Here is a 23,502-nt window from a genome sequence, read left to right on the forward strand (position 1 = left end):
GGCTTTAGATTCCATGACTAATCTACATTAGCACTTTGACAATTGCCTGGCTGAAATCCACATAAATACCGCAAACACTCCACCCTCGTGGGTACACCTTTATTTATCTTCAAAACTTAAAGGTGCTCCCTTAACAAATCCCTGCTTTCTTACACTTCATACACTTGAGTAATCCTTGGTTTTTGAAGGGTAGATTTTTGGCCACCATCCAGGGGCAGAGGACTGTTAAGAGTTTGAATGTAAACAACCAAGAGCATTTATTTTTGGCAACATGAATTTGAGGGACTTGAGAAAGGCCCATGAAGAAGATGGGCAGAAGTCATTTTACACAATTAGTGATTTCCATCTAAATTGCAGTGCTTGTGAATGCAATTGGGGAAGATTCATGGGTGATTTTCCAGAGGGAATAGAAAGTGAAAAATGACAAAGCTATGAGGACTGATTGGATAGCTCTACTGAAGAGACAGCACAGGTACAACAAGGTGGAGTTTCCTATGATATTGCATTAATCTACCTGATGGAAGTGTATGAAATTACGAGGGACCGTGATAGGATGGATATCATATTTCTCCCAGGGCAGAAATGCCAAAAATTAGACGGCATTGATTAAAGGCAAGCGGGGAAAGTAAAGGAGATTTGCAAGGCAATTTTGTTTTTGCAGAGCTGTGGTCAGGAAAGGAGGTAGAAGCAGATATGAAAGCAATGTTTAAGAGATGTTTAGACAAACATTTGAACATTAGAGAATGGCGGGATATAGACCATGTGAAAGCAGATGGGATTAATTTAAACTAGTGTGATTGGTAAATCCTTTTCCTATGTGTGTGCTATGAATGTGTGACCATGATTAGTGGAGCAGGTTATTGAGGATGTATGGACGCTCTAACACTGTGCCTCAGCAAAGAATCAAACCTTTTGAGTAAGTAGAGTATGTACGTACAAAAAGGAAGCTTCTTTGGACCCCTCCTGCATATTCTGCAGAATATTTTAAGTTGATCAATTTTTCAAGGCCAAGCACAATTCACACATGTAATGAACAATATTATTCTTTATTCACCTCTGCTGATGCACATAAACACTTGAATTGGGGACACATCCCTGACGAGCTTCCGAAGAAAGCTGTAAAGGAGTATCTGTCATCAGTAGTGTCAGTCAGTAGCAGCTGTCTGGTTCCTCACTCTTTTCCTGATTCTTGCCGTTTATCGATCAGATCCAAAATCTGCACTGTGTTCAATTTAGCCTGTTCCAGGAGGTCACAAGCCCTCTTCCGAGTCTGTGAACCAGCAGAGAGAAACTTAACTCCTGACCTGTAAGGAAATGTAATTGCCCTAGATTTGTATATACGTGGTCTTCAAGGCTGAGAGAGCTTCAAGAGCTGAGAGAGCATGGTTTGTAAGCCCACAAGGAAATTAAATAGCATGAAAGATCCATTCAGCTTCCTTCACAATGATTCTATTTATGAAACAGCAGATTATCACATCTAACTAAAAAAGACACAGTGTGAGAGTAACTCAGTGTGAGTCAGACAGCATTTCTGGAGAACATGAATAAGTAACGGAGGTACACAAAAATGCTGGAGAAACTCAGCGGGTGCAGCAGCATCTATGGAGCGAAGGAAATAGGTAACGTTTCGGGCCGAAATCCTTCTTCATAGATGCTGCTGCACCCGCTGAGTTTCTCCAGCATTTTTATGTACCTTCGATTTTCCAGCATCTGCAGTTCCTTCTTGAACACATGAATAAGTAACGTTTTGGGTTGGGATCTTTCCCCATTCTCCAGGGGATGTTGTCTGACTTGCTGAGTTATTCCAGCACTCTGCGTCTGTGTCTTTGTTTTGTAAACCAGCATCAGCAGTTTCTTATTTCTAGAGAGGCAGAACAAAGCCTGGCAAGTATTAGGTGAATACAAGTGGGGGGGGGGGGGGGGGGGGGGGGGGGGGGGGGGACTTGATAGGCAGACAAAGACCAGAGATGTGGACTAGAGATGGCGACAGAAGGTATGGGACAAGAGTTGCAAATTGTGAAGCTTGAGCAAAGGATGTGGGTGTAAGGGGAGGGAGAAGGGAAAAATAGGTGCAAGTCCAAGTGGGTCAGGAGAATTGGGGAGGGGGGGGGGGGAGGAGGGGTTTATTACCTAAAATTTGAGAATTTAGTGTTCATACCCGTTGGGTTGCAAGCTGAATAAGAGGTGTTGTTACTCCAGTTTGCGTGTGACCTCACTCTGATAATGGAGGAGGTCCAGGACAGATAGGTCAGTCTGGGAATGGGAAGAGGAGGAAGATGTAGTAGGCCTTGGCAGTCGCCTGTGCCAATGCTCTGCCACGCTGATGTACAACAGGCCACATCGGGAACACCGGATGCATATAATTGTTGGGTATCCTACATGAGAACACATCATTGCTGTACCTGTGTAGTGTATCATATTAATCCTTGGTGCAGAAGAAGACAATTTTTTCTTGGGTGCGGTACAGGAGCCCAACCATCAAGAATACATGCAATCCTTTTTGAGTGTTACTATTGAAACTGCTGTCCCTATTCTTCCACATAATGTATTCAGACCGCAACTCATTAGTAAAACACAAGATCAAGTTCAATCTGGTAGTTGGCAACTGTCTCATATGTGATTTGTGTATTTACAACATTTTAGCCATTGGAAATAGTCATATTATTGATATAAAATCATGCATAATTTTTGAACATTTGAATCTCCTGACCTCTAGTCCAGGAAGATCTTGTGTCCCAGATCCTTGGTACATTCTGCTTTGAGGTTTTAGACCTCCAGAAATATTTTCCTTCCCTCCGTCTATCATCTGCTCAGCACCACCACTGTCTAATGCTGGACTTTTGTTAATATGTGCTCCATAGTGATGACCCAGTCTCAGTTTCCAATGTCACAAGCTCAGGAAATCCCTGTGTGAATCCTTCCATCTCTCTCTACCTCTTTCTCCTAATTCAAGACACTCCTTAAATCCTACAACTTTCACCATTTTTTTTTGTTCGATGCCCTCGTGTGGATTCGTTAATTTAGTTAATGTACTTGTTGCAATTCACTTTGGGATGATGTTAAAGGTGAAAAACAGACAGACTGTCCATGTTCTCTTGCACTCCTTGTTTTCCTCCACCCTTCTCAAACAGCTCACATGCCAGACCTGTAACCTCAGCTTAGTCAATACCTTGGTATTGAAGTCTTCCTCTTTGATGTCCTTCAGGTTTGTGATTATGTTGTAAAACGCCCCAAATATGCCCAGTTCCAAAGCTTTGGCAGCAACCTAGAAACAGACAGTCCTCTTAGAATGGAGCAGTACCAAATCTGATTCAAATGGTCCGAATGAGTAACATTTGTTACTGGTAACTAAATTTTCACAATAGCCAACCAAATTAAAAGTAAGTAGCCCAGCCAGGGAAGGGACCAAACTAGATCTTCTGCTGTGAAATAAACCTGACCAGGTCTTTCAGTGGGAGAGCATTTTGGGAATAGTGACATAACCCACTAAGTTTTCAGATAGTTATGGATGAGGGTAAGACTGGTCCTGGGGTAAAAGTATTAAATGGATGAAGGCTAGTTGCAACAGTATTAGGCAGAAACTGGGTAAAGTTGTTTGGGAGCAGCTGTTTGATTGGGAACATCTGACATGTGGAACTCTTAAAGGCCAGCTGATTTGAGTTCAGGACCAGCATGTTCCTGTGAGGAGGAAGATAAGGATGGAAAGGTTCAAGAACAAGAGATAAAGGAAGCATGACAGGTATAGGAAGCTGAAATTGGAGAAGGCTCTAAGAATATGAATTGTGCTGGAAAGAAATTAACAAACAATTAGGATGACTAAAAGGGGATATGAATGTCTTTAGTAAGTAGGATTAAGGAGAATCTCAAAGCAAGTATACGTATATTAAAAACAAGGGGGTTGCTGGGGAAAGGGTCAACTGCAGGACACGAGAAGGAATCGAGGTCTGGAGCCAGAGGAAGGGGGCAAGGTCCTAAATGAATATTTTGTATCAGTATTAACCAAGGAAAAGGGCATGGATAATGGTGAGATGTGGGAGTATGTTGATATTCTTGGACATATGTTGATATTCTTGGGCATTAAGGAGGAGATGGTGAATGATAGCCTGAAAAACATTAAAGTGGATGAATCCCCAGAGCCTGACAGAATCCAGCTCAGGATTTTGAGGATAGCAATGGATGAGATTGCAGGGGGCCTGACTAAGATCTTTGTATGTTGTTTAGGCAGTGTCCCAGATGAGTGGAGCAGAACCAATGTGGTTCATTTGTTTACCAAATCCTGGAAATTATACGCCAGTGAGCATCTGTGGTATGGAAATCATTGGAGAACATTTTTAGGGATAGGATTTATGTTCATTATTTCATCCATACAAGAAGGCATCACACCACCACCTTCTCAATTTCCCATGAGAAGGTGCTTTGCTGCCTTACTGAACTACTGCAGTTCTTGTGGTGTGGGGAAGTAGTTGGAGAATCTTGACCTGGCTGAGGTTTATTATTGTCGCAAGTACTGAAGCACAGTGTTTTGCATGTTATACAACAAATCAAATACACTATAAATGAATATAATCGTCAAACTCAAGGACAATAGTTAGAGCAAAGGGGAAGATACAGAGTGCAGAATATAGTTCACAGCATTGTAGTACACCAGTTCCAGAGAGCAAAGTCCGATGTCCACAATGGATAAAGGTGAATTGTACAGTACCCTAGCTTATGGAAAGACCATTCAGAAGCCTGATAACAGAGGGACGGAAGCTGTTCCTTAGTCTAGTAGTGCGCACTTTCAAGCTTCTGTACCTTCTGCAGGACAGGAGCAGGGAGAGGAAGGAATGACATGGGTGGGAAAGAACTGCAGATGCTGGTTTAAATCGAAGGTAGACACAAAATGCTGGAGTAACTCAGTGGGACAGGCAGCATCTCTGGAGAGAATGATTGGATGACATTTTGGATCAAGACACTTCTTCAGACATGGGTGGGATTATGTTGGCTGCTTTTCCGTGGCAGTGTGAAATGTAGATGGAGTCAATGATGGGTTGTCAGGTTTGGTCTGTGTGATGGACTGGGCTACATATATAACTCCGTGCAATTTCTTGCAATCTTGGGCAGAGCTGTTCCCAAACCAAGCTCTGATGCCACCCAACAGAATGTTTTCTAAGGTGCATCTGTAACCTGGTGACAGTGAAAGAACAGCAATATATTTACAAGGCAAGATGGTATGCAGATGGCAGGGCAACCTTCAGGTGGTGGTGTTCCCACACTTTTGCTGCCCTTATAGTTGTTAGTGGGGAAATAGCCCTATAGATGATATAATTTGCTGCTGTAGTGCATTGGTGATAGTGGATGGGATGCTGATTATCTGGGCTGCAATGTCCTGTATGGTGTTCAGCAACTTGAATGTAGTTAAAGCTGCAGTGATCCAGGGAAGTGGAGAAAATTCAATCACACCGTTGAGTTGAACATTATAGATGGTAGACAAGCTTTCAGGCATCAGGGGGCGAGTTACTTGCTGCAACTTCCCCATCCTGAGACCTGCTCTTGTAGCACATTGTTTATATGCTTATCCTATTCAGTTTCTAGTCAATGGTAACACCCATGACATTGATAGTGGGGGATTCAGTGATTGTAATGTCATTGAATGTCAGGGAGTGAAAGCCATATTTTCTCTTGTTGGATATTGTCATTGCCTAGCCCTTCTCTGATGTGAATGTTACTTGCTGCTTATCTGCCCTGCCCTGGATATTTAGAAAAACATAGATTTAGAATCATAGTCATACAGCATGGAAATAGGCCCTTCGGTACAACTTGTTCAATGAATAACAAGATATCCAATCTAAGCTAGTCCCATGTAGCCCATTTCCCTTTAAACCTTTCCTATCCATGTACCTGTAATCGTGGCTCTGTGCAGAGGAAATCCTATCCCAGAAATGTGTGAATGTTTTGGAGGATAGGCCAATGATGTTGTCTACATGGACTTTGATCATGGATAACATAACAAGGTCCCTCATGGTAGGATGGTCAAGAACATTAAATTACCAGGTGAGTTAGTAGGTTGGATGCAAAATTGGCTTGTTGTAATCGGCGGATGGAGGGATATTTGCTAAGCGGAAGTCTGAGACAAGTGGTGCTCCTCAAGGATCAATGTTGGCATCTCTGTTGTTTGTAACGTATTAATGATTTGGATGTAGGTAATCTGATTTGCAGACAACTATGTTTGGAGCCAACACAAAAATTGATGGAATTACAGATAGTGAGGAAGATTGTAAAAGGATATATATCAATAGTTGTAAATGCAGGCAAAGATAGAGCAAATAGAGTTTAATGAAAACAAATGTGAGGTGTTACATTTTGGAAGATTAAATGCAAGAGGAAAGTATACAGTAAATGGTGGGACTCTCAGACAAATTTATATACAGTTAAATCTCGGGGTGCAATTCCATGGTTTCTTGAAAATGACAACATGGTTGGATAGAGTGGTAAATAGTCTTCATTGGTCAGGGACTTCAGTATAATCTTTGGGAAGTCAGGTTACAACTCCGTAAAACTTTAGTTGGCCATATTTAGATTATTATATGCAGTCTTGTTCACCAACTACAGGAAGAATGTGAAGTTTTGCAGAAGAGGATATAGCCTAGATTGGAGAATATTAGCTCTAAGAAGAAGTTGGACAAGTTGGATCATTTTTTTCTGCAGCATTAGAGGTTGAAGGAACTATATAACACTTGAGAGGCATAGATAGAAATCTTTTTCCCCTAGAGTAGAAATGTCAAAGACAAGTGGGCAGAGCTTTAAGGTCAGAGGAGCAAAGTTTAAGGAAATATGTGGGGTAAGTTTTATTTACACAGTGTAATGGGTACCTTGAATGCACTGCCAGAGAAGTGGTGGCCGCAGATATCATTGTGGCGTTTAAGAGGCTTTCAGATAGGTACACAAATATGCAGGGAATTAAGAGATATGGATCACTAGCAGACAGAATAAATTAGTTTCATCATGTCTGGCCTAGACACGACAGACGGAATAGCTGTTCCTGTACTATATTGTACAATGTTCTATGGAAGACATAGATAGGGAGATGGTCTTTTTCCCAGGGTGGAAATGTCAAATAGTAGAAGGAATCGATTTAAGGTGAGAGGGGAAAAGTTTAAAGGAGATGTGTAAGGCAAGTATTTTTTTGGTAGATGAGATGGTAGATTGACATCATGGTCAGCACAAGTTGGACCGAAGGGTCTGTTCCTATGCTGTACTGCTTGCTCTATGTTCCACATTCTAAAACGTCATAGAATTGGTTCTCCCAGTTGTAGTTGCTCTACTCGACAGCCAAAAATCTGTAACTTCCCTTTGATCTGGTATTTTGTTGGTTCACATGCTTGATCAATGGTGTTTTATCATTTATGTTTTATTATTATTAATGTTTAATGTTTTCTGAGTCATTAGTAACTGTCACTGTATGACATGTTGTTACTTGTGGGCGGAGCACCAAGGCAAATTCCTTGTATGTGAATACTTGGCCAATAAACTTACTTACTTACAGTACATTTTATGCATGTTTCAAGAATGTGAACACTAACTGCTTTAGACTTTAGAGATTCAGCACAGAAACAGGCCCTTCGGCTCACCAAGTCCACTATTTGACCAGCGATCACCCCGTCCACTATTTCTATCCTACACACTAGGGACAATTTCCAATTTTTACCAAAGCCAATTACCCTACAAACCTGTTCAAGAAGGAACTGCAGATGCTGGAAAATCGAAGGTACACAAAAATGCTGGAGAAACTCAGCAGGTGCAGCAGCATCTATGGAGCGAAGGAAATAGGTGACGTTTCGGCCCGAAACCCTTCTTCAGCTACAAACCTGTCTGTCTTTGGAATGTGGTAGGAAACCGGAGCACCCGGAGAAAACCCATGTGGTCACGGGGAGAACGTACAAACTCCGTACAGACGGCAGCCATAGTCAGGATCGAACCCAGGTCTCTGGCAGTGTAAGACAGCAACTCTACCGTTGCGCCACTATGCAAAGGGGCATGGGACACAAGTCGTGAATAGCAGCTCTAGCTGCTATCCATTACCTGCTGAGAAATAATGCTCCATTCATAGTTTTGGTCCGCTGTGCCCACCCAAGACCACATCTACCTGCAGATCAGATTTGCAACCAAAATTTCCAAACATTGCCATCTCTCGTAGGAATGGCCATAGGCTGGTTACTCTCTCTGCCAAGGCCAGTGGAACCAGGACAGCCTTTTTCAAACCATCCTGCATTGCTGCTTCACGCCTGCAATAGGGAAAAAAAAAAGATGAAGTTCTTATCACTTGGAATTGTGTTGAACAACCAGAATACCTAAATTATTAACTTTCAGCACAGTGGTGGTGGATGTGGGTAGTGGACATTGTCTGGGTGTTTAGCCCTGGTTGCTATCTCAACATTTCTCACCCATCTGACTCAATTAACACCTCTTCAGCGCGTCGTCCATAGAGCGCAGAAGATTATTGGGACATAGCTACCAGCCTTGGAGGGCAACTATTACACACGGTGCCTCAGGAAGGCCATCAGCATCCACACCCTTGTAATGGACTGTTCGAACTACTTCCCTCCGGCAGACGTTAGAAGGCCTTCTACGCCCGAACCTCCAGACTCAGGAATAGCTTCATCCCCAGAGCTATCGCTGCTTTGAACCGGCCCTGCTGGGTGTCCCCCACCCCCATGAACTGTCTCCCTCGGATGGTCACGTCGCACATCGACCCGGCACAGACACATTTGCACTTTAGACTGTTTTGACTGTTTTGATTGTTTTACTGTTCTTTTTATAAATCATGTTTCTTGGGGTATCTAAATCTAAATTTTATTAGTTGTTTAAGTTATGACATCGGATGGAAGCTGCATACCAAATCATGTTGCGCAATGACAATAAAAGATATTATTATTATTATTATTACCTCCTCACCTGGATCCACCTCTCACTTGCCAGCATTTTCTCACCTCTTTCTATCTTCCCTCCACGATTTCAGTCCAAATAAGCAAAGTGTTCCAACCTGAAACAGCCTGAGCTGCTGAGTATTTTGCTTCAGGTTCCAGCCTCTTTCTTGCATTTCTCTTTTCCTTATTCCTCTGCCGAACATTTGCACTTCCACTATTTGTATTAAATTCTACTTGCATGTGGGCTCCCTCCACCAGTTTATGTCCCCCCCCACCCCCGTTCCAATACCATATTTTTCACAGCTGACCACAGCCAAAGCAAGCAGCCTGCTGCGAAGGTGCAGCAATGCAAGGCACCATGAGGGCACAAAGGTGCAGAATGCTGCGAAGGCAACAATGCATAGCCCCAAAATACTGAGGCACAGAGTGTTGTAGCACCAATGTCCAGGATACCACAGGAAAACAATGCAGCTCCGCACAAGCATCACTACAATGTGTCCTTGTTGGCTTTCCCGTGCCGTTCACCTCACGTTTCATTGTCAGTTAAGGGACCACAAAGTCAACAGTGTAGGAAAATGCAAGGGCAATACGACAGAACACAAATAAGCAAGAGCCAGGGCTGTTGGGAGCACTAATAGTCAGGACTGTATGTAGTGTGACACTGGCAGCTAAAGATCACCTTTCTCTTTCCACTGATGTCAATTTGGGCATCTTGAGGGCAGCCTGAAGGAAATATAGAAAAAACACGTCTGAGAATGACAACATATTTTTTCAGTGGATGAAAGCCCAGCATATGGAGAGATGCAGTAGTAATCCATCAACAATACAATGAGGTCAAACATTTTTTGAAAGTTTTAAGAATGTAGTTTCAGCTCCAACACTCTGTTCGTCCTTCCATTCCCTCTTACACCTATTAATGTTCAGCCCATGCTGTGAAAGATGCTACTTGCACAAAGATTGCCTCTCATTTTATAGCATGGAGTGACATAGGTTAGAGCAAAGAGATAGGCCATTGCCTGCTGATGGTCTCTGACCCTGTCTGTGCTCCATCCCAACTTGTCTCTTCAGAGCTGAACAGCATATCCTCTGTCCTTCGTCAGATGTCTGTAAATAATTCCTTGCTGGATTTATTCATGATTGCCTTATATTTATAGCAACTAAATTTACTGGCAACTTTCCCTCTGGACAGGAAGGCCGTCAGCATCCACACCCTTGTAATGGACTGTTCAAACTACTTCCCTCCGGCAGACGTTACAAGGCCTTCTACGCCCGAACCTCCAGACTCAGGAACAGCTTCATTCCCAGAGCTATAGCGGCTCTGAACCGGCCCGACTGAGTGCCCCCCCATCCCCCTGGACTGTCTCCCTCGGATGGTCACGTCGCACAGACACATCTGCACTTTAGTCTGTTTGAACTATTTTGACTATTTTACTGTTCTTTTTACAATCCATGTTCTCGGGGTATCTAAATCTAAATGTTATTAGTTATTTATGTTATGACATCGGATGAAAGTTGCATACCAAATCTCGTTGCGCTTATGTGCAATGACAATAAAATATATTATTATTATTATTAATAATTATAATTATTAATAGATTATTATAATATGATAATTATAATTATAAAATGATAATTATAATTAGAAAGTGGCGAGCATTGCCACTTTCATTTCACTGCACATCTCGTATGTGTATGTGACAAATAAACTTGACTTGACTTGACTTGACTTATTATTATTTTGGTCATCCCCTCAGAGTAAAGACCTTTAAGACTACTCATCCTTTCCTGATACCTTTCAATTCCAATGTTATCTCATATTTTTTGTATCTTCTCCAATGTTTCTATCCATTGTATGATAAATCACAACTGTTCGCTATTGCTTGTAAAAATAGTAAGATTGAGCAGGTTGGCTCAACATTCCTTTGAATTGAGAAGAATGAGAGGTGATCTTATTGAAACATCAATTGTTTTATAATTCTTCTCGGAGGGTGCAGAGTTGAAAGAGAGTGGTAGATTCTCAATAAATAAGTGAGTGAAAGATCTCATACCTTATCTACTTCTACTGCTGCCTTCAGGGATCCTTGGACATTAATAGCAAGGTCTCTCTGTCCTCAGTACTTTAGAGGGTTCTGCCATATCTCCTAGACCACCGTTTCTCAACCGGGATTCCACGGAACGCTAGGGGTTCCGAGAGAAATAGTGATAAATAGACTAATTATATGTAAATGCATTTTTGAGTCATTTTTGTGTTTAATTTCATGTTTGTAATTTTATTATACACGTACGGAATATTTAGCGACGTCTATTTAGCGATGTCATATTTAGCAACGTCTATACAGCGCCAGTGTGAAATGGCCTTTAGTGGTCAGTGGACAGGAGCTGCACGTGATGGATGTGTGTATCATCAAGTGACTCACTCGAGTACAGACGCATGCACGGTCTCCATCAGTCCTGTCTGTGCCTCCTGGCGTGCAGGTACAGTCCCTCATTCACCCACGTTATTTAGTCATTTTTACCCATCATTTAGGGATGTTATATGAATTTTTAAAATGTAAGTATGTTTATGTTTATTTGTGTTAGTTTATCAAAAGTTTATTCATGTATGTTTTTGTTAGTTTATGAAAAGTTTGTGTGTTGTTCTCTCTCTCTCTTCCAAGGTTAGTTCTGTTTGCCTTTATTTGCTTCAGTTTTGAACAAGCAGTTTGATTTCAGTTTTTTTTTGCATTGTCAATAAACTTGAGAAAAACGTAAGTTATTTTTTGTTTAAACCAGTTATCGGAATAATATATTATGTTTGCCTTATGAATAAGTTTATGAAAGAGAAAGAGATTAATAAAGATATATAATAATTTTTATGCAGGGGTTCCCTGAGACATGAAAATTATTTCAAGGGTTGTGGAAGGGTAAAAAGGTTGAGAAACGCTGTCCTTGACTAACTATTTCTCCCAAAATTAATCGCCGTACGTTTAGCAGGATTAAATTCCCGATGAATTTTGTTTGCCCATCATACCAATTCATCAATGTTGTTTTGTAGCTGAAGACAACTCTTTCCACCAGAAACAAAACCACCAATTATCTTGTCACCCGAGAACTTATGAATCATATCTTCTACATTCACATTCAGATCGTCATGTACTTTATATGAACAAACAGTAAGGATCTTAGTTAGTCACAAAAGGTTGGAATAACTCAGCGGGTCAGACAGCATCTATGGAGAAAAGGAATAGGTGACGTTTCAGTCTGAAGAAGGGTCTCGACCCGAAATGCCACCTTTTCCTTTTCTCTAGAGATGCTGTCTCTGACTCGCTGAGTTACTCCAGCTTTTCGTGTCTATTTTAAGTTTAAACCAGCATCTGCAGTTCCTTCCTACACAGTAAGAATCTTAGTGATCCCGGAGATAGACTAGGATCAAAGGCTTCCAAAAAAACATCTACAATCACAATCTGCCTCTCATCATCATGCCCATTTTGGATCTTATGGCTTAATTTGGACCAATCTCCCAAGTGGAATCTCAACCGCACTGCTCTGATAAATACACCTGATTACCTTTTAAAAAATATTCAGTCAAATTGTCAGATAGGATTTCTCCTTCAGAAACTATGCTGACTATTCGGGCTTAATCCCTGGCTTTCCAAATTCAAATTAACCATGTCCTGAGGTTGTGAAATTGACAAATTTTTCATCACTTTACTGACTCACTCACCATGTAGCTGTTAAAAGCGTTGGAGTCATCATCCACCATAGCAATAAGGTCATTCATGACCTGATGGAATGGAGTAATCAGCCTCCTCATTGTTCCATCCAGATGTTCATATTGTCGTTTCCCGTAGGACATCAGCCCAACCATTGAGCCTAATGCTGCACCCTGGTGAACCAGATGACATCAAGGAGTAGGGAGTGAAGGACATACACATGCAGACATGCCGCTGTCACAGGGAATCTCTGGGGTCATACAGCTGGTCAGGTATTTTCACAGCCTGGCACTGGTGCGGAACAGAGACCCTCATTTGCAGTGAGGAAGGTTGGTAAGGGTTGTCTGAAGAAGGGTCACAACCTGAAACGTCACCCACTCCTCTCCAGAGATGCTGCCTGTCCCGCTGAGCTACTCCAGCTTTTTGTGTCTATCTTTGTTGTTAAGTATTCTTGTGCAATGGAATGACAGCACCAGAAAAAGGCAGAAAGCAGCTATTCTGGTTGAATCAAGTAATTTGAAGGGAATATTGGTTCATGATTTAACATCACAGAAGGTTCCAGAACCAGGGGCCACAGTCTTAGAATAAAGGGCAGGCCATTTAGGACTGAGGTGAGAAAACACTTTTTCACCCAGAGAGTTGTGAATTTGTGGAATTCCCTGCCACAGAGGGCAGTGGAGGCCAAATCACTGGATGGATTTAAGAGAGAGTTAGATAGAGCTCTAGGGGCTGGTGGAATCAAGGGATATGGGGCGAAGGCAGGCACGGGTTATTGATAGGGGATGATCAGCCATGATCACAATGAATAGCGGTGCTGGCTCGAAGGGCCGAATGGCCTCCTCCTGCACCTATTTTCTATGTTTCTATGTCTCTATGTATCTAAGGTAACGTTCGCAGGCATGATCTCAGTTACTCAGTGAAATTAGCTTTAGAATTAAAAACACTTAGTCTAAAAATTGGATCTTTTGGGGGTTTTTTAATGCAGAAATCACATATGGGTTGGATCTAACTATTACTTTCGGATGAAATCACACTCATTCAGCCACTGTCCCAGGCACTTCCATGTACGATTCACCTGAGAATGCCGGACATTTGTCTTGTGTAATTGCACCTCATGTTATCACACATTAGGCAGCATTACTGGAGCCTTTGAGTACAACTGACAAACCACCGAATACCCATGAGAAAACCACGAGCACATTGTGCTAAAATTTGCTATGATCAACAATTCTGGGTCTCTGTCTGGCACACACTATCCACCACCATCATCACTGGATGCTCTGCCACTGATTACAGTCTTTCCATGCTGCACAGTAACGTGCGGCATGGCACTCCAGCAGAATAATCACCTGGGGGTCTTCCGCACATTAAGGCATTCTGTCCCTTCCCCAACCTTCAGCCACCCTGATTCCCCGTAACTCTGGACACTTTAAGGTCCAATATCCTTCCCAGGGACCAAGGTGGAAAAATATCAGCAACTAGGAACTGCTGTCCCATTCCAGCACATTACTTGGGATGTGAACCACCATCAGGATGTGTTCAATGTATTTTTGGTCTGTTTCATGACTTTTCCTCTCTATAGGGGTGCTGACTGGGGCTAAACACTGTTCACAGCCCATTCATTAATGGAACAGCTAAACTCTCATCAAATAAATAGGTCATAAAAATTACATTGCCATTTGGAGGCACATAACCAAAAATTATAATCCGGGACCAAGAACATGAGCCACTGGATTATGATGTTGATTCTCAGCCCTTCTCAAACTTTGCTATACAAACCATGGCAGCCACGGCAGCAGCAACGGAACCTCCCCCTGGGGCTGCGGTCCGTGCTCCAACGCTCTGGATAAATTTCCGCAAGGGTAAAGAAATTAGGCAGCCCTCTTCCTTCTCATCCCTGATCATGTACCTGATAAAGATAAGATAAATAACAAAACAGAAACTGCAGGAAAGACAGCAGTTCAGGCAGTAACTGGGGAAAGAGAAACAGGGTTAACGTTTCAGCTCATTTTTCTGTCTCTGTCCCTTAGCTGCCAAATATTTTGAACATTCTCTTTCTTTTTGCTTTCCATCAGAACTAGAAACAGGCATTCAGCCCCTTGCATGCTGCTGTTCAAGATCAAAGGTGATATTTTCCCTAGGCACCACTTTCCTGCCCTAACCTCATATCCCATGATCTCCTTAATATTTAAAAATCTCTCAATCTTGAATATACTTGGCAAATGAGATCCCACAGACTTCCCACTGGAAGATTCCAACAATTCCCCACTCTCTGGATTAAAACAATTCTTATCATCTCTGCCCTGAATGGCCAGCCCCTTATTTTGACAGTAAACAACGTACATGGAGATGGAGATATACAAGTGTCATGGAGATATACAGCACAGAAACAGGTCCTTCGGCCCAACTCAACCCTGCAAATCAATTTGACTATCTGAGTTAGACCCATTTACCTGCATTTGTTCCCTCCACTTCTTTTCTATAAATGTCTTTTACACATTGAATTCGTGAAGAAACCTGAGAATCAGAAGTATATCAATGATTTTCTGTTCAATACTTACTCAATTATTCTTTCTTTAGCATTGAAAGGAGCAAGAGAATCCAGCCCCAGGCGATTTACTACCTACAGTAAAGTAGATGAAGCAATATTAATATATCACAGGCATTCAGTCCAAACCTATTCTGACTATTAAGTAAATCATAGCTCTTCCATACTTGACCTCAATCTTACTGCCGTAATGGTGTGACCTTTAATACTTTGGTCTAATAACAAATTTCTGTAAATTTTAAATAGTTCCTAGTGTGTAGGATAGTCTTAGTGTAAGGGGTGATCAATACAATAACGTTTATTTGTCATTTGAACCTCACATGAAGTTCGCTGATCTATGCGGATTCAGTGAGCCAAATGGTCTGTTTCCATGCTGTATCTCTAAAGTTTGAAATCAAGGCTAGATATTGGAAGTGCTGATGTCACCTCTATTACAAGTTACAAACTGATTTAAGGCCATCATGGAGTAAATTAGTTGACTATTGCGTGTGACACTCTAGATATTTTCTGGAAGACAGGCATTGGATAATTAAAAAATCTGAAAAAAGGTTTCGGCCCGAAACGTTGCCCATTTCCTTCGCTCCATGGATGCTGCTGCACCCGCTGAATTTCTCCAGCATTTTTGTGTACCATCAGATAATTAAAGTCATACAGTGTAGGACCAGGCCTTTGAGCCCATCCTACCCATGCTGGCCATTATGAACATCCAATCTAATCCCATTTTCTACGCAATCAGCCCATAACTAACTACGCCTTGGTGCTGCAAGTCAAAATATTACATGGAACATAGTACAGTTCAACACAGGACAAGCGCTTCGACTCACAATGTTTGTACCAAACATGATGCCAAAGTTAAACTGACATCATCTGCCTCTACATAATCCATAGCTCTCTATTCCTTGCACTACCATGTGTCCACCTAAAACCTCGTAAATGCCACTATTGTATCAGTCCAGCACCTCCCCTGACCATGTGCTCCAGGCCCCCATCACTCTATTAAAAAACATCTTCCGCACATCTCCATGAAACTTTCTCCCTCTCACCGTATAGTGATGCCTTCTAGTGTTGAACATTTTCACCCTAGGGAAAAGGGTTCTGACTGCCTACCCTATCTATGCCTTTCATGGTTTTATATACTTCTATCCTTTATCTCTCCTCAACCTCTGACATTCCAGAGAAAACAATCTAAGTTTATCCAACCTTTTCATGTAGCTGATACCCTCTAATCCAGGCAGAATTCTGGTAAACCTCCTCTGCACCCTCTCCAAAGCCTCACAGAGATCTTTGCTAAGAAGTAAATGTTCACACTTTCTATGCCCTCATAACTTTCTATATTCAATTAGGCTCCCCTAAATGCTCTCCGCTCCAAGGAAGCCAACCCAGCCTATGTCTCTCCGCGTAGAGGAAAGCTTCATTCCAGGTTCTACCTCCACCCCCACCTCTGACACGGGCGGCCACTGCTCTCTCTGTAAAATAACTTGCCCCACGCATTTTCATTAAACTTTCATCCTCTTACCTCATAGCCATGCCATCTAGAGAGGGACACTTCCACCCTGGGAAAAAGGTTTGGACTGTCTACACTACCTATGCCTCTCATCATTGTATACACTTCTATCAAGTCTCCCCTCATGCTCTGATGATCCCGAGAGGAGTAGATATGTGGTAAACTGGTAAGAATTTACTACATTTTATAAGGAATTGTTATGACACAAACCAATCGGATTTTGTGCTCCTCTTCGAGAAGAAACAAGTTTTCCTTCTTCATGTAAAATTCTGCAGCATCGATCATGGCTTCCAATGGGATGAGGCCTACAATTTGAGAACCCACCACCGGCAAGTCCAAATCCTACAGAGCAAACAGCATTTGTTCAATGTGAAAATCCATCAAGAGCATTTCATTAGCAAATAGCTTAAATAAATCCGAGATCTGCATTGAAACTGAAGTATGTTTCTAGTTAAAGGAAATAACACAGAGCTCTATAGACCGCAGTTACATTATCTAATAGATATCGAATATGTCATCTGAGAAGATGTGATTAAGCTTGAGAGGGTGAAGAACAGATTTATAAGCATATTGGACCAGAGGGCTTTGGTCATAAAGAGAGACTGGATAGGATGGGGCTGGTTCTTCTGGAATGAAAGAGGTGCAGAGATGACCTGGAAGAGCTTTATAAAATCAGGTGAGGCATAGATAAAATGGATGCTCAGTCTTTTTCCATGGGTAAGCACTCTAAAACTAAAAAGTACAGGTTTAAGGTGAATGGATTTAAAATAGACCTGAGGGACAGGCTTTTCACACCGGTGGGTATATGGAAGAGCAGCCAGAGGAGGTGGTATAGGCGGGCTACAATTATGTTTAAGACATTCAGATAGGTACATGGTTGGGAAAGATTTTAGGTGAAATTAGACTAAGTGGGACAAGTTGGGTCCCTGTCACACGGGAGGCCTGGTCTCCCAACGCAACCCGTTCCCCAACGCAATATTCCTCCACTCACCCGTTCCCCCTATGCAACCCGTCCCCCCAACGCAATATTGCACCACTCACTTATAGCCCCCAACTGCGCAGGCACGGCTCATTTTCCCTCGTCCCCCAGCACTCCCCCTCTTCTTCACCCTCCCTCTTCTTTCCCCTCTCCTCCTCCCCTCCCCAACCCTTCCCCCCAACTCTCCCTTCCTCCCTCTGCCCACTCTGGCTCAGCTGCCGCTTGGCCCGTCCCTGTACTGTCCGACCGCCCGCTGCTATCACTCGGCTCATCCCCGACCTGCCCACCCGCCTGCCTGCTCGTTGTGCCGCCGGGCTGCAGGGGGGGGATGGAGTCGATGATCGTCACAGTGGGCACCACGGGTTTCGGTGAGCTGGTGGAGAAGATCTCCTCCGAGAAGGCCGTGAGGGTCAGTTACCGCAATGGCGGTATCAGGGGGGGACGGGACCGCCATTGCCACAGAGGGTAGGTGGGGGAGAGGGGTGAGTGATGAGGGAGAGAGAGACAGGACCAGGACTTCTACTGGGCCTCCACTGAACCCCCCCACCCCACCCCCGCGGCTGCCGCCGGTGTAGGAAAGCCGATAGACAAGTTACTGTGAGGAGGGGAGAGAGGAGTTTGTGAGTGAGGTGGGACAGGATGCTGCCGGTGGGGCAGGAAGGGGCGTAGCCATCCTGGTCATGGAATTGACTGACAGGAGAAGAGACCAATCTGAGTGGCGCTGACTGAAGGAATCTGCGCATGTGCGGTTTTTAAGATTTTTAAACCTCGATAACTTTTACAATATACCATCGATCAGAACAAAACTTGTTGCATTCTCAGCACAGAAGAACGGTGAGTAATCTAGCGAAATATTGTAGCGCTATTGCGTACCATCTTTGCGCAAATAGAAAAGCACAGGAGTTTCAGTTATGTATAGATTGGACAAATTTTCCTCCAAAAGGGACTAGCTCAGAATTCATCTTTGTCGGCATGGGCAAATTGGGCTGGAGGGCCTGTTTCCCTGCAGTATAACACAATAACTCCAGCAAAAGAGTTTACATTACAATACTTATGTTAAGTTAATATTACCCCAGCATCCTTACGAACTTCTTCAAATACTGCATGCAGTGCAGTCACTTCAAAATCAAGCAGGTTAGTAGACACCTGGGCAATATTGGCCTCCTCCAAGTACCAGCCAATAGCCTGCACTTTGTTCAGACGTCCTGGCTACACAAAGAAAGGAAGTGTCATGGAGATAACGTCAAAATTGGTCCATGATAAACTTTAGCAGACAGCTTCCATCTAAATGTGATTTGGGTTCAGAATTATCAAGGCCACCACATGGATTTTACCAGTACTTGCATTCCCTTTACATCTAGGATATTAGTTATTGCTGAGTAATTTGGTATCAGATAGTTAAGGTGGTATAGTGTAATAGTGAACTTGATGGTTCCAAAGCAAAGTAATTGGGCATCTGTTAGTTATAGTGCAAGGCTTCCTTTTTTTCTGATGATTATAGTTTAGTGTAGCTGGGTATTTATGAGGAGCAGTGAAACTGGGTTTTTAATTAATATAGAACAGAGTAACCATGCATCAGATAGTTATAGAACAGTGTAACTACTCATTCTCTAGTTACAGAGAGGTTGAAGCAGCAAACTGATGGTTATACTAATGTATTACTGAATATCACTTGGTTGGCAGAGCAATTATTTTATGAAGAAATAACACTGGAAAGCAGTGAGGGCATCAGTCAAAGTCAGCAGGGATTTATGAAGGAGAAATCATGCTTGACTAATCTTTTGGAATTTTTTGAGGATGTAACAAGTAGAATGGATAAGGGAGAGCCAGTGGATGTGGTGTATCTGGACTTTCAAAAAGCCTTTGACAAGGTCCCACACAAGAGATTAGTGTGCAAAATTAGAGCACATGGTATTGGGGGTAGGGTATTGACATGGATAGAGAACTGGTTGGCAGACAGGAAGCAAAGAGGATGAATTAGCTGGTCCTTTTCAGAATGTCAGGCAGTGACTAGTGGGGTGCCGCAAGGCTCGTTGCTGGAACCCCCCCCCCCCCGTCGTTGTTTACAATATGTATTAAGGATTTAGATGAGGGAAATAAATGCTCGGTGGCAGTGTGGCACAGTGTGGCACTGCCACTCAACAAAGCTGCAAGGAGAATTCTATAAGGCTGCAGGGTGACTTGGATAAGTTGGGTGAGTGGGCAGATGTAGTATAATGTGGATAAATGTGAGGTTATCCACTTTGGTGGCAAGAACAGGAAGGCAGATTATTATCTGAATGGTGTCAGATTGGGAGAAGGGGAGGTGCAACAAGACCTGGGTGTGCTTGTACATCAGTCACTGAAAGTTATCATGCAGGTACAGCAGGCAGGTACAGCAGGCAGTGAAGAAAGCTAATGGTATGTTGGCCTTCATTGAGAGAGGATTTGAGAGAGGATTTGAGTTTAGGAGCAAGGCGGTCCTTACTGCAGTTGTACAGAGCCCTGGTAAGACCGCACCTGGAGTATTGAGTGCAATTTTGGTCTCCTATTTTGAGGAAGGACATTATTGCAATTGAAGGACTGCCATATGTCAAAAGAATGGGTCAACTGGGCTTGTATTCGCTAGAATTTAGAAGGATGAGAGGCTATCTTATAGATATATATAAAATTCCTGGAGGATTAGACAGGGTAGATGCAGGAAAAAAATTCTCAATGTTGGGGGAGTCCAGAACCAAGGGTCACAGTTTAAGAATAAAGGGTATGCCATTTAGGACTGAGATGAGGAAATACTTTTTCACCCAGAGAGTGAAATTCCACCCTTCTGTGGAATTCTCTGCCACAGAAGGCAGTGGAGGCCAATTCACTGGATGTTTTCAAGATTTAGATTTAGCTCTTAGGGCTAAGGGAATCAAGGGATATGGGGAAAAAGCCAGAACGGGGTACTGATTTTGGATGATCAGCCATGATCATATTGAATGGTGGTGCTGGCACAAAGGGCAGAATGGCCTCGTCCTGCACCTATTTTCTAAGTGTACATGTTTCTAACACAAAATTTGCAAGATGTTTTGGAGAATCAAGTGTCTATTGAAAATGAGCTTGATGACCTAATTGATGTTGATTGTGGTCAGGGCATTTCCAGTGCCCCTGAGGCCAATACCTGCAATATGTGCTTTCAGTTGCAGTTCCTTCAGGACTGGGTTAAGGAATTGGAGTTGCAGCTGATGATCTCAGGTTTATCTGGGGGTGTGAGAGTGTCATAGATAAGAGTTCCGGTCAGGTGGTCGCACCTAAGGTACAAGCAGGAAGTAGATCTTTGACCACCAGGAAAGGGGGTAGGAAGAAAGTGCAGGATCCCCTTGGGGTCGTTCCCCTCCACACTGTGGACGGCACAGCTATTGACTCCATCTACACCTCACGTTGCCTCGGCAAGGCCAGCAGCATAATCAAGGATGAGTCGCACCCTGGCCACTCCCTCCTCCTCTCTCCCATCAAGCAAAGGGTATAGAAGTGTGAAAACACACACCACCAGATTCAGTGACAGTTTCTTCCCAGCTGTTATCAGGCAACTGAATCATCCTACCACAACCAGAGAGCAGCACTGACCCTCAGATTATCCTTGATCAGACTTTGCTGGCTTTATCTTGCACTAAACGTTATTCCCATATCATGTATCTATACACTGTAAATCGATCGATTGTAATCATGCATTGTGTTTCTGTTGACTGGTTAGTACACAACAAAAGCTTTTCACTGTACCTTGATACTCGTGACAATAGACTAAACTGAGTGGCTCAGTGGTAGAGTCTCAGCCTTACAGAGCCTGGGTTTGAACCCGACAACGGTGCGTCTGTATGAAGTTGGTACATTCACTCTGTGACAGTGTGGGTTTTCTCCAGATGCCCTGGTTTCCTCCCACATTTCAAAGACATACAGGTTTGTAGGTTAATTGGCTTCTGTAAATTGTCCCCAGTGTGTAGGTTAGAACTAGTGTACATGGTGATCATTGGTCAGTGCAGACTCGGCAAGGGCCTGTTCCCATGTTATATTTTTCTAAAACTAAAAGCAAACTAAAGCAGGTACTCTCCTTTGGATACCATTGTAAGAGAGGACCAATTAGGGGAAAGCAGCAGCAGCGGGCTAACCTGTGGTGTTGAGCCTGACTCTGAGGCACAGCTAGGAAAGGAAAAGTCATACAAAGGCCTAATGACAGGAGACTCGTTAAAGGCACAGGCAGGAGATTCTGTGGCTGAAAATGAAGGTGTATTGCCTCCCTTGTGCCAGGGTCCAGGATGCCTCCAAGCTGTTGCAGAACATTCTCACAGGGGAGGCGCTTTAGCCGGAAGTCGTTGTGCATATTGACGTAATTGACATGGGTAGGAAAAGGGATGAGGTCTTGCAAAGTGAATATTGGGAGACAGACAGAAGATTACAACTCAGAACTCTGAGTGTAGCAATATCTGTGCCACGTGCAAATGAGGGTAGAAATAGGAAGATAGGACATATGAAAGTGTGGCTCAGGAGTTGATGTAGGGGGCAGGATTTCAGATTTAGAGACCACTGGGAAATCTTCTGGGGCCGAGGTGACCCGTACAGATGGATGAGTTGCATCTGAACTGGGGGGGGGAACAAGTATCCTTGCAGGTTGGCTAGTGCTAATCTGGAGGGTTTCATCTAGAGAGGCAGGGTGGTGGGAACCAGAGTAGAAGGCCAGAAATTCTAAAGAGTGATGGGCTGGTAGTGGTTAGGGCAAATGTCAAAGAAGGAAGGACAAATAGGGAGATGTGAAGCAATATGATGGCACTGATGGGTTGAAGTGTGTCTTTATTTCCATGCAAGGAGTATTGTGGTGAAAGTAGAACTTAAGTTAACTTAAAGCTTGGATTGAGACTTGGGACTATGATGTTGTGGCCATTGTGGAAACATGGATGTGGGAAGGACATGACTGGCAGCTCAATGTTATGGAGTTTGATGTTTCAGACGTGATCGAGAGGAAGGTGAGGAGTTGCATTACTGATCAGAGATTCTGTCGTGGTGGCACTACGAGGAATTATTGGAGGGTTCGTCCACTAATGCAGTATGGGTAGAGCTAAGAAATAAGAAAGGTGCAAGCTCTCTAATGGGATTGCACTATAGGCCCCCAGAACAACCCTCACCAACAGTCAGTTCTTGTGACCCCCCTTCCCCTCACGTTTTACTCACTGCTACTTCCCCAACATCAGTCTTGACAAAGGGTCCTGCCTAAAAATGTAATTTGTCTATTTCTCTCTTTCAAGGAACTATGTACCACTACAGATGCTGCCTGACCTGGATGAAAATGCACAAGGCATGATAAGCAGGATTGCAGATGACCTAAAGTGGGTGGCATCGTAGATAGTGAAGAAGGTTAGCAACAATTGCAGCAGGATCATGATCAATTGGACAGGCGGGCTGAGGATTGGTTAATGGAGTTTCATACATTTTGGGAAATTAAACCAGGGTGGGACCTTCACAGTGAACGGCAGGGTTCTGGGGAGTGTTATAGAGCAGAGGGATCTAGGAGTGCCGGTACGTGGTTCCTTGGAAATGGCAGGTAGATAGTGTGGTCAAAAAGGTTTTCAGCACATTAGCCTTCATCAGTCAGAGTATTGAGCATTGATGATGGGAGGTTATGTTACAGTTGTATAAGACATTGTTGAGGTCACATTTGGAGTATTGAGTTCAGTTTTAGTCACCCTGTTATTAGAAAGATGTTGTTAAGCTGGAAAGTGTACAGAGAAGATGAGATAATTAGATAAGGTACATGCACAGTCCTTTGCCCAGAGTAGGGTAATCAAGAATCAAAATAGGCTTAAGGTGAGAGGGGGGAATGATTTAATCGGAAGCCGAGGGGCAACTTTTTGTTTTACACACAA

At 43.1% G+C, this 23,502-nt stretch overlaps 1 protein-coding gene across 1 annotated transcript in view; it reads right to left on the reverse strand.

Moving 5' to 3' along the window:
- Positions 1-1,011: 1,011 nt before the first annotated feature.
- Positions 1,012-23,502, reverse strand: part of ftcd (formimidoyltransferase cyclodeaminase) — a 30,193-nt gene continuing 7,702 nt past the window's right edge. Inside the window, exons 6-14 of the mRNA XM_055638185.1 lie at positions 18,701-18,838; positions 16,861-16,992; positions 15,160-15,221; positions 14,378-14,507; positions 12,610-12,771; positions 9,586-9,629; positions 8,126-8,264; positions 3,170-3,265; positions 1,012-1,270 (exon numbers count right to left, since the gene is read on the reverse strand). Of these exons, the coding sequence (XP_055494160.1) occupies positions 1,172-1,270; positions 3,170-3,265; positions 8,126-8,264; positions 9,586-9,629; positions 12,610-12,771; positions 14,378-14,507; positions 15,160-15,221; positions 16,861-16,992; positions 18,701-18,838 (1,002 nt within the window). The 3' untranslated portion in view covers positions 1,012-1,171. The remainder of the gene's footprint in view (positions 1,271-3,169; positions 3,266-8,125; positions 8,265-9,585; positions 9,630-12,609; positions 12,772-14,377; positions 14,508-15,159; positions 15,222-16,860; positions 16,993-18,700; positions 18,839-23,502) is intronic.

This window comes from Leucoraja erinacea, chromosome 7 (genome assembly GCF_028641065.1).
Source record: "Leucoraja erinacea ecotype New England chromosome 7, Leri_hhj_1, whole genome shotgun sequence".
Taxonomy (NCBI): domain Eukaryota; kingdom Metazoa; phylum Chordata; class Chondrichthyes; order Rajiformes; family Rajidae; genus Leucoraja; species Leucoraja erinaceus.